The 13036-nt window shown below is 32.6% G+C and overlaps 1 protein-coding gene across 1 annotated transcript in view; it reads right to left on the reverse strand.

Moving 5' to 3' along the window:
- The window catches only part of LOC116426672 (uncharacterized), a 141068-nt gene that overhangs the window by 9995 nt on the left and 118037 nt on the right, over positions 1-13036 (reverse strand). Inside the window, exons 3-4 of the mRNA XM_031975963.2 lie at positions 3922-3999; positions 874-1055 (exon numbers count right to left, since the gene is read on the reverse strand). Of these exons, the coding sequence (XP_031831823.1) occupies positions 874-1055; positions 3922-3999 (260 nt within the window). The remainder of the gene's footprint in view (positions 1-873; positions 1056-3921; positions 4000-13036) is intronic.

Below are 13036 nucleotides of genomic sequence, written 5' to 3' on the forward strand. Positions count from 1 at the left end.
TACACATATTAGGTTTGCATAAAAGAATATTTTTACATTAAATCCTTGTACATAATGAGAGGTAATGCATTGTTATAAAACTGGTTCACGTTTTACATACAGTGGTGTATTGTATTTGCTATGGAAAAAGAATTATGACGCTAAAGACTGCATAGAAACGTTATGGCTGTTTCAAAGTTTAGAAAGCAGAAGTTTACATTCTTGGTGGAAGTTACAGGAATGGTAAATGTGGTATGGTCACTTCACTTAAAAGATTTATGTTAGGTTAAGGATGAAGTATTATAACATTCATTTCACTAGGACGTATATAGGTACCTTTTAACTTTTCTAGACCTATGTACTTAAAAGTTCATCTTCGAGTATACTTCGCAATGTACTTGCTAACAGTTATTATTACAAAATTTATTTGCAGATACATAAAAGAAGAAATACTTATGGGTAACATTAATCTTTTATGTAATGTTAACTACTGGTAGATGATAACTAACGATGAATTTTATTACCGAATAAATCCCGAATACTCGTGAAACGAGAATTAATTAATGAACGTTTAGAATTTCGAATACGTTTGATCAGAAACAATCACAATTTAATTATGATCTGTGTGATTAATTTATGTGAGGAATTTCGGATGGTCTAGTACATCTGGAATACTATACACAGCGTTTTACTAATTTCGTTACATTGCAATATTTCCGTTATTTTTTATAGTGCATGAAATGTTTGTTAAAGCATAGGATTAATACAAAATGTATAATGTATTATGTTAAAAATAAAAGAGTAAGATGTTTTTCAAGCAGAATACGCTACTTCATATACCAACATGATTTAAATAATATTATTCAACTATGTTCTATTTGTTCGATTAAGTACCTTGATCATGACTTTTAGTAGGTTGTAACGTTGAAATACATTGCGCACTTGCTTGCTGTCCGTGTATTTGCACATAAGGTCAACCAGAGCACGCTTTGCGATCTCGTAGCTACCATCCAGGCGTATCCTGACGATTCTTAATCTTTTATTCGTCTCGATCACTTCTTCTTTGGTTTGACCACCTGAATCAACAGAGGTAATAGCTATAACAATGATATACAGAACTTAAGTAATTACAAACAATAGTTACAAATGAATTTTGGTCAGAAAGTAAAAATTATAGAAATCAAATATATAACATTATACATATGTTATTTTCAAGAAACTTATGTAATAAATATTTCAATATTTCAAATATTAATAAATAATAGGTATAAAATGAGAGTTTGTCTGTTACATAATTGAATAAATCTAAACAAATATGAAATGAAGCGTGTAAATGAAATTAAAATATGAATCTTTTTTTGCGAATATATCGTAATACTTGTGAAAATGTTCATATTGTATCATGATGAAGTTTATTAATCACTTGAAACATAGAATGTAGAGAAGAACACATCTCAAATTTTAATAAGATTGGAGTATATTGTTAGAAACATGATTATCGATAACTTTTTCTTATATGTACATAGGCACATGTCGCCATTAAATCTTAATTTCCAAGATATTTACAAAAACATGTTCGATACTACAGTGGCATTTACACAAAAGTATTTGAAATTGATATCCCTCACATGCCTCACATGTGAAACATATATTCATTAAATAATAATGTAAAAGAAAAATCAGAATAGCTTACTAAATGTCCCCTACCACGCCGAACAACTCTTATTTGAAATATTTTTTCGTATCTTCAATAATTACGAAAATATTCAATTGTATACAAATAAAATGTGTATATGCGGTATAACATTGCTTTTTAATTTCGAAACGTGGAATATTGGCCCTAGTTTGCAACCATTCATGTTCTATATTTTATGTGTTTGTTCTACTCTTCGTATCAACGAAATACATTTTGCGGTTGACGATTATATAGACACATTATATCCTTCGTTATTCAAATATTTAATATATGATTTCCAGTAATCCGATATTATTGTAGCATCCGATTTAATCCATTTCTGGATGACAGTAAGTAGATGATCTGTTTGGTACTGGCTCAATAAATCATCGTTTATTGGAACGCTCAGTGCAACAGGCAATTCGCGGCAAAGACTTGCTCAATCTACGGCTGCGTTGGAGCTTTGCCAAATTCACTTTGTAAGAAGCATTGTCGCGGCGATATTAGCATTAGGTGATGTACGGGTAAATCGACAAATATCATTTGAAGTGGATGTTAAATGCTTACATTACAAGATCATTAACACGTTTTGCATTCTAATTTTTAAGGTAGAAGACTGTTTCCGAACTGAATACAATTCATTTGACTACCGATCACTTTTCCTTTAAATTCATGTAATTTCATAGTGTAACATAAAGTCCATTTACAATATGCGATTATTTACTAAAATATACGATCTGAAATATCGAAACTAATTGTAAGTCACTTCCCTTATTTTTTTACGTTTTCAAACTGAAATATAAGACATGTAAAGATAAAGAATAATTTCAAACCAAAATATACGAAATATATTTTTACGAACGTCTCACAAATTAAGGTTTAGTAACATTTGAAAAAATTATTTCTCAGTTATGCCCCTAAGAATGTAGGGTAGATCCAGGCGAATAGGATTATAGAGCGAAACGGATAAACATAAGAGTATTGTTGATGAGAAAATAAGAGTATGTTATAGTTACAATGAGTTCAAACGTGATAGAAATCGGACTAGTTTTACTTACTTAATGCAATTAACGAAATTAAGGGGACCTTATACTTTCTCGAGTCAGAAAAACCGACTTTTTAAAGTATCCTATTGCAAAGTATCATATTTTAATAATATCCTCTGAAAATTTCAGAGGAAAATTCGAAATACTTTCGAAATTATAGATGATTATAGCACCAAGTGTAAAGCAGGCCAAATCTATCACGCGGCATTCCGGCCTTGTTAAATTAATTTATTAATTATTAATTAAATGAATTTAACGAGAGAAAAAAGAACTCTTGAGAACGAGGCGTATGAGGAGTTGGAAGAAATTTTGTATGCAGCAGGTATAGCTGATTGAACGTAAGAAGATTTTATATGTGACAATTCGTTTGTCAAAATTTTAAACGCGTTTTTCTCAAAACAAAATTTCTGTAATCGGTGTGCATTATAACTTAAAGACCATTTAACCAATCAGTCTGAAATTTTAATATGTTCTTCTACACAACAATAGCTCCAGCATAGACTAGAATAAAAGGGGTTGGTTAATTTTTTTCCTCAATTTTTAACGTTTCTTTTACGAAGGAAATGCTACTTTTGGAGACCACCAACTTTGGGGATCCACCATTTTGTAAATTTTTGCTCAAACAAAATAATCGTAGTCTATAGTGGGGCCATAGTCATACTTTTTCTAAGGATAATTCTGGTTTTTCTTTAGACGTTCCAGTGACCCGCAATCGTGTACGCCAGCAGATCAAAATTTTTAAAATGACCTCCATGAGACTGCAAAAAATCCCTATAAAATATCATTTATAAAATTGTATAAAACTTAAGATGTATGTCAAAAAAATTACAGACTCAAGAAATGTTTTTTCGTTACTTTATCAGTCCCACAAAAATTGTCAAAATTTTCGACCGAGAAAGTGTAAGGTTCCCTTAATGCTTCATTTCCCCCAAATCGATATAACTAGACCGATTTACACCACGTTTGGATTAATTTACATGAGAAGAATCAAAGACAATCTAACGACAAAGAAACTTGGTCGTTGTATCTTCTTTAATATCGTAAATATCGAAAACTTCTGTCAGGAATTGTAGTTTTCCGCATTATGAGCTGTATATGAATTAATTTGTTTGTGATTTCAATAATAGTATCGAAGATAAGATACAATATAAAATACATTTATTTGGCAGTTTTAAATGTGGACATATTGTATGAATTGAAAACTATACAGCGTACACTTACTTGATGTTCCCTCATCCTTTACATCCTGGACGATCCTCCGTACACTCTGTGTAAATTTGCCCACGAAATTTGTGCCCGCTGCAACAAACCAATTATTAGTTATACAAAGCGTAATCTAATCGTAATAAATTACATTTATCATATATTGCAAGTAAACCGATCGAAACCTTTGTTGTAACTATTATATTGTATGAATCGAGAAAATTTTTGAAATTCCTCTATTATATTTTTTAACATTTCTTTTTCAATGTTTTTATAGGCATTCCCAGTTTTTCTACATAAAACCATAATTATTCTGTTTATATTTTAACAGATATTTATATTTTACAGATGTTTCTATTTGAGCTGAAGAAACAACGAAAAAGAATGCACAGACTGTACATAAAGGGGCAATATAATCTCATTAACAAGGAATGTTCCGCATTCTAAGTTATTATACATTTTTTAGCGTTATTAACAGATTACTATCATTTTATCCATGTTTCATCTTTTGTATAGTGTTTATAAATATTATTATTTTTTTTTCATAAACAGCATGTACACCTACGTAATGTTTATAAGCCTGACGAAGCTAATTCTGCAGGTATCTTATTTGATACTCGAGCCTGAACGGATCAGAACACAAAGACGTTCTCCCTTAATTGCCTGAATGATAATCTGGCTTCTTGGAGTGGAAGCACCCCTCTTGTACTCGCCACTAGAGAGCTCATAAGACAACACTTCTCTCGCAGCTTCTCGATTCGTCACTTTAACCATACAATGAACATCTTCTGGTTTAAGATAAGGTGTGGTATAGGCAGTTTTACTAATCCATTCACTAGCAGACTGAAGATGAAAACAAACTGGCATTGATATCCGTTACCGAATGACAAAAATGTTTTACGATTTTTAGAATCTCATTAAATTCTCCAAGCAGGGTTGTTTCATTATGACTATGACTGGTTATGAGAGAGTCCCGTCAATTCTATTGGTGGCAATAAGTTGTTTAACGATTGCGATCCCAGTGTCGACTCTAGGTTCTGTTTTATACACAGACATTAGAATAGTTAATTCTCGCAATGATCGCTGTTTTATGTTGATTGAGTTCGTATCGTACTGGCCACGAGATAACAACGGTGATTTTGCAACATTAGCTTAGGTAACCGATCTTCAGTAGCTTCAATCACTTAAGCAGCTTCGGGCATTCTGGCTCTGTCGACAGTGAAGCTCTTGTAACTGGAGATGGTTTCGACTCTATTTGTGGCCTTATACTATGAACACTTGCCACTTGGGGGCTGTAATCTCTTTCCCTACCTGGTGTTACAATTATGGGCATCTTGTCACTTAAGTACTTTGACAAGAAGTTGCTACAGTTTGGCTCTTTCAAGCGTTGCGCCAATGTAATGTTTAAAAGTGCACAAGAGCAAGGGGACTCTTCCACTCACTTCCATGCTGAAATGCTACCCGAAATTCAGTAATCTTGAATGTTATTTTAATGCAAAAGTTTTATTAAGTTTACGGCAGTGATTTATTAGAAATGATCATAATACATGATTATGTCCAGTACATGATATGTATGATTTTTGGAGGCTGTTCACTATCGTGCAAATCATACTACTAATATTAGTTTTTCGTTTGTGTAATCTATGCGTATATTAATTCAATTATTTTTCACGTTTTTCCATGGGATTGTCAGTGTTTCATGTCAATACGATGTGCACGACCGCATATTTCTTCGATGGTTTCCATCTTCTTTCATTCTTCGATATTTGATATTGTACACTTGCAGCAGTGTAATGAACTCTTGGCACTCGAACTATCGGCCGTACTCATCCAACAGCGATACCCAAAACGCGGATTGACCTTGTCCTTAAAAAACGCAGGGATTGAGGAATCAGTGATTTGCGGCAACGGTTGTGGCAAGCAACCACAAGTGCAACCCACTTGTTGAACTTATCCTGGAAGATTGCCAGTATGGTGCTTTCTTTTCGAAATCGAAATGGTAGTACAACCAGGTTAGTAGTAGTTTTCGTTTTCCGGGTCACCATCTGTTGAAATATCTTGTGTTCGTGGTAACTCTAACAGCGTCTTTTATATCGGACAACATGCCAGGAATGAAATTCTTTACTGCCTCAGGATAGAAGCATCCTACAGGAACTCTTGTCAGTAACTGGTGTCATCGGGAGTAAATGAAATTATATTATCTTGGTCAATGTGGTATACTGAATATTAATTTAGGCATACCTCCACTGTCATCCTAGATTGGTTACATTATTATCAGTACAGAATCGATTTCTCAACAGTGTTTAGCTCTTTGGGTTGTCGAGGATTATTAGGTTTCGCGCACTCTCCGAAATGAAATTATTACAGCTTAAAACGCATGGATTGCGACGCGCGTGTATACGGATGCGTGCGTTCGTGACAAATAGAATCAGTGATTATCGTGAAATTATCCTCGAACAATGGACATCGAAATAGATCGCATACTACGTAGCCTTTATCCGGAAACGGTTTCTATACACGCGTGTTTTCATTTTGTAAATGAAGTTCATGTTTAATGACATTGGGCGCTATCCTGGAAATATTCGAACGAGTTAAAATTACGGAATCATGAGTCATTTCAGGCATGTCTTGGGATTAAAATAGAGTCGAAGGACTTCGATGGCCTGATTGACTTGGAAGTCTTAATAGCATCAATATACTCAAGAGCTTTTGATCGGATTATTAATGTTTCATTGCCATTGTTTTAGTTTAATGGTTATACGAATCGATTCAAGTTCATGGGTTGCTTTTTTCATATAATTGAAAACGTCATTAATACATCTACTGCCACATAGTGGCCACCGTTGACCGGAGCTTCTGAATTACTTAAAAACAATTGCAATAAACAGATTGAGGTCGAATTAAGATATTTGGTAATGCAAGTAACTGGATAATAGTGTGATGCAAGAACTCTGATACAAAATCATTAGTATTTTTTTCTGACTTGAGACTTGAACTGACTGAATTTGAGACCTATAACTTAAAAATCAGTCTTTCTTATTTTTGACTTTTGATGAATGAAGCTTCTACTATCGTACTTGTTGTGTTTTTTTAATTAAAATAACAGCTATTCAAGGCTGTGACTACGCGCTGTATAGACCTGGGCCCCGGTCATTTTTCATATGTATATATGTGGGAATGGATGTACAGTCAAACCTGTTTTTGTGCGGTAGATAGGGACCGCATAAAAAAACCGCACCAAAAAAAATATTCAGAAATTTACGAAAAAGTGAGGTAGTGCTTTCAAACAAAATAAATAATTGAATTACACATGTCATCATTAAAAAAAATTTAATTTCTCATACCTGGAGAAATTTTCACAATGCACATAATTCACTGCTACTCGTCGTAGTCCAAAACGCGCATCCTCTTGTGATGAACTGGTTCAAAGTCGCTTTCGTCACTTGAAAAACTACAAGTACACCGTTGGAATTCATATACCGTATAAAAAAAAAATCGCACAAAATACATCGCACGAAAAAGAAATCGCATAGAAAAGGACCGCACAAAAACAGGTTTGACTGTATTGATGAGTGATGAATGTGTGTGCAATAGATGAATGACGCGACTGTGTGTGTGAGCGCGTTTTAATTGAATGTTCAAAGCATTGGAATGTTCTAGACTAAATTAATTTTCTCTATATTGATTCTTATGTTAATAATGTTCGTTTTTTATGAATCTAGAATATTCCAAATATACGTGGAGTTAATGCATTGTAGTGAAAGAATGTTCTAGAAAATATGCGAGTGAGACAATCAAGCGTTGTTTGATTTGCGGATTGTTTTACTGTGAGTTGTCATGAAATAATTATACTGTTTGAAATAAAATTCTCTTTCTCCTACACATATAATGTCTAATTGTTTTATAAATTTTCATAATAGTTATGAAAACGCTTTTCGTGATCATTCTGTTTTAAATAATTTGCTGTTGAATGTGTGAATACACACATACAAGTAATATTATTACGATGATTAACGCTAAAACTATCGAATTAGTCAAGATGGCCGGTATAAATTTTATTATCTTTCAATTATTAATATCTTGAAAGTATTAGATATCTGAAATGTTTTTAAAAATTAATCAATTAACCGTTTGTACAGAAACCCATTTTCTTCGGAAACTGGACGTAACCCAGCAATTTGGTTTTCGGATTCGTATTTAGGGTAAGGAACGCTATAAGGACCACCTGGTGGCTATTAAAACATTAAAATCGTGTTCTACAATATAATCGGATCATGTTACATCCTTTCACCTCGCCCGGTTGTCACCGAGTAACATTAATATTTATTAATAATAATGATTCAACGAATATTAGTTTAATATTCATAACATTTGTGAATTTATTACATTATTAAAATAACTGAACATATTGTTTTCAGTGTTGAAAAACACCTTCATATTTATTTACGAGGTTAAAGCTGTTCCAACTTCGTCAATGGAGAGTTAATTATAGGTTTAAGCTATTCCGGATATTTTCTGTGCCATGATTCAGTAAAAATGTATTTTCCAGTGTCATTCGTACACAAATAGGGTCGCCGGGACGACCTCAATACCGAGAATCACACAACACCGGTTTTAATTGATCAATGAATTCATCGTCTTCTGCGAGTCACGGTTTACATCGTAAAAAAATGCTGCAGTGGAATTTCCTAGCTGCGAACAGTACCCATTGTACACTTGCGGACAGTATCTTATTCGCACGTGTGCGCCTGTTACCGCGAACCTGTTAAAAATAATTGTCAATTTTTCTCCACGGCTGAATGGAATTTCTGCTCGCAGCGCGCCGCATTCTAGACCAACTTGTTCTAATGAGTTTCTAATTTTACCAGCGAGGAAAGATTTCCCAAGAAGCGACGGCATAAAAAATTGATATTTGAAATAAACGTCACCTACCATTTCCATTTTTGTTTCCGCATTATTTTATAATTTTTCCCAGAGAATTGTACGTTTATTTTTATATACTTTTTTTCTCATTCATATCTCTTTTCAATTTAGCAAATTTCATTGTAATTATATCCTTGTATAATACTGTTAGAGCTTTTACTGTATGCATGCAGGGGATCTTTTAAAATATGTTTTAACCTTATCATTGTTGTAATTCAATTAAAATTCACATGTTATATAAATTCATATTGCACGAAATTAACAAGCTGTACGGGAAATGCAGTTAGATTCTAAAAATGAAAGAAATACTTACACACTCCTGCTTTCGTGACTACAAGATGTACGTTTGTATGATAGTGACGTGTTACATATTAATATTAGTTAATGTATGATAATTTTTTCGTTTTTATTACTTACAAGTACGAACTGCTTTTTATGCTTGAAATTACCCATCGTTGTCATCCTCTTTACATTTTTATGTGTTTCTGTAGACTGCCTTTTTTTAAGACTATTATTTTAACGCGAGATGTTTTCATACATTTTGTAGCGTGGGTTGATGTATTTCAGGGTAATACTGTGTTGACTTTTGTATTTTCGCTAATGAAAATGCTGTGTTTTATTAGAGGTTTTCTCAATTCTTTAATCTTGTTAGAATGAAACGATATTGCGGGAATACTATGTCGCATGGAACATGCCTGTACCGTACCTTCGAAGAAATATTACATTCCCCAGTTACTGTTGCAACGATAAAACAGAAGCATCGACCGTAAAAGTTGCATTTTCTCACTTTTTATCTTGAAAAATTAATTTTTCATTTAAATTTTGATATCTCAAAATTAATATCTCAGAAATACAAATGAATTCAAATAATTGACAAGTACATATACGTGCATCTAAGCGAAATAGCGTAGAGATTTATATTAAAACGCTCGCTTCTCGGAGAATGTGTTTAGGTATAGGATTACGTTTAAATTTACATATTGTATATGAAAATTTGTATTAATTAAATTACCCGACGGACTCTCTGTTTTGAAAAAAGAAAAGACTTTTGGCGAAGAAGGATCAAAAACAAATTTATCTGTCTTTGGAGATCGAATTTGAAAGAAATTGGGATATTTCTTACTGTACGAAGAAGAAACGCTAATTGGACAAAATGTTTAAGTCAAATATAAAATATGTAAGTAGTCAGCATGACAATGTAAATTTCAATAGAAAATCATTCGAGCAGTTAATTCTTTAACAATAATAAGTTTTAATGAAGACTGCTTCTCTTTTGAAGATACAGAGTACAATGGAAATAGTAATTAGACGAATTGCTTGAGGTTTTAGTACCCAACGCTACTAGAGAAGAATTATGGATACTGAGAGAAAACACGAACGAGTGACAAAGGAGGACAGAAATGCTCGGAGAAACGTCAATAAGCTTTTAAACGTTTTTTACGAGCAGTAGGAAGGTACATTAAATGGCCATGAAATAGTTAGCTGTTAGCTTCTGTTTTTTTATATACTTGTCATAAGATTGCCTGTAAAACATTGAACGTATTTTTCTTAAAAGAATATTCTGTATCTAGTTGACACAGTAAATCAAAAATCAACACGCCGATTTTCCTGAAACTTTCCAAATATATTCAGCAGGGGTCCTTTTATCGATTGAGCTGGAAGGTATTTACATTTACGATATGCGTAAAATTTGACTTTTGCAATTCATAAAAAAATTCTTTCGAAAAAATCAACAAGTCTTTTTAGCAATTTAAAACATTTGGAATATTCTTTTTTATTCCAGTTCGATTAATAATTACCAATATGTCAGTAATGGACAGTTTTTGCCCGGTGTCTCCACAAAATCTGCTATAAGTTTATATTACATAAATACTTTCACTAAAAAATATTATAATCGGAATGTATGCTGAATTTCTTTTTTTTATCGTTAAACTGGTAATCAGCAATTGTTCCTTAAAATGGCTCGAAATTTTTGCATATACCGTATATTATGACGAATTTTTAATACATTCATACGAAGAATACTGCATTGCCGTGAACATGTTGAGCATTACTACAAATATTAATATAAGTATTTCCGACACAGTCAATCGAAATGATTATAACTGTTAGAACATATAACATTTTTACGAAATATTTACAAATTCTACTAAAATTTTCCGCACATTACAACTAAAAAATTAATACATTCGTTTGTGTTCACATGTTATGAATGATCCCTTGGTATTATTACTAGATTTGTCAATATCAGCTTATGATATACAGATAGGATGAGACATCTTGTACAAGCAGTGTATGTAATCATGCCATTCCAAGTAATATGATTAAATTAGATTATATCAACGTTCTGCATAGTTTAGAATAATTGTGGACTCTAGCTAAGTGAAACACTTATTTCAATTGTACTCGTGAGTAACCATCGGATCATAGAAAATATTTCAACTCATATTCTTGTGACAAAATGCACACATACTGTCACTGTTTCATAGAATATTCAAGATCATAGAAGAACGCACAAGAATATATTTTTAGAAAACTTTTTAACCTCTTGCTGTACAGTAACGAGTGAGATTTATGATGAAGACTTCTGAAGCAATTTAATGAAAGCCAATGTCATTTATCATGAAACTATATCATGAAAAATTATTCTAGTATTCACAACGTTTTTATTTTCGAAATAGACTTGCACTCACAACGAACAGAAGATTCTTCACTCGAGACGTATTGATAGTAAAATTAGTTGAACAGATTTCTTCGCAAAGACAATTGTACGTCAAGGGGCTAATGTTAAATACTGTATTGTCGATACTGACACTGAAATGTTGATCATCGACGATCGACGACTGTCATAATATTTGTATTGAACAATCGATTACCAGTCACTGGTGATCTCGATGCTGTTTTGTAAACGTCAACTGCCATTCATTGGTGACCTCCACGTCATAACTGAGAAATAGAATGCTGAACAAGAGTGACGTCCATGTGGCCATTAAAATGCCTAATGTCGATCGTCGATGATCCGCGTGACAGTCAACACCTTGGTTAATTAATCAATTAGTTCATTCATGTACGTAATTCTTTTCATTGTTACGTTTCACTATTTTTTACTTTTTATGATTAATAGAAGATCCGTTCTTTATTCTAAACATAAAGATGAGGAAGTTTTGTTGTCAATTGCGCTCAACAGAGATATTTCATTATTCATATTTTATTAGAAAAAGAGGAAAATTCTAGACTTATTCTATGTCTATGTCTACTTGGAAGCATTACAATTAATAATAGAAAAATAATATTTAATTCGTACTTGAAATAATTAAGTAGATGTTTTCTGGATCTTATTATTAGGTTAAAAAATACTTAGGATATCATTTTCTAGTAGCATTAGATTCGTATTTTCGGCAATGCTTTTTAATTTAAGAAAATAGGAGAAAATCACTATTAACGTATATAAGTACGTGTTTTGGCTTTTCCATAATATTTCGAATGTATAGATAAATAGAAGACCGCAACAGGTTTAATGACAGAAGTTTAAGTAACCACCTGTAGAACTTCTTTATTTCAGCTGGCCTTTAAGTAGAGAAAAGTGAAAATATTGCCGACCGCGAATGTCTTCAAAGAGGGTAATAGCAGTGGTAAAGGACAAAAAGTTAAAACGATTCGAGATTTTCCAGATAATTCCGAAGTTCTGACCTTTTCGAAACTTCTTACATTTACGAAGAAGTCTAATAAAAGTACAAGCAAGTTATTTGTTTTTCGGATACTTTTAACCTGTGTTCCCCTCTCTTTCATAATATCTTTTCAGTGATAAATAATAAGCATAAAAAGTGCTTAATGAAATTATCATAATGAAAGATCTTCGGTTCCCTTTTAACTGAATGAAACTGTGTGATGAAAATCTTTAAATCTGTAATTTGAATGAAAGTTCAGCTTCATTTTCGTTGTTGTTACGTTAAAGAATGAGCAATTACAATAAAATTTCTGTCTACATACACTGATATGATCTAAAAATCACAGAACTATAGAAATGAGAAAATAAACATGCTGCCAATGTAACTGCTTACGATGATTTTTCTGCAATGCGACAATTAATCATTTGCGCCCTTAAGGACGAAGAATGGATCTTGAAGACGAAAAAAATCAGTGGAGTGTAATTTTTTTGTAGGCACGGAGACAGTCTTCTTCTCTGTTTTCTGTCCATTAGACCAGCGCA

Source organism: Nomia melanderi, chromosome 8, assembly GCF_051020985.1.
Source record: "Nomia melanderi isolate GNS246 chromosome 8, iyNomMela1, whole genome shotgun sequence".
Classification (NCBI taxonomy): domain Eukaryota; kingdom Metazoa; phylum Arthropoda; class Insecta; order Hymenoptera; family Halictidae; genus Nomia; species Nomia melanderi.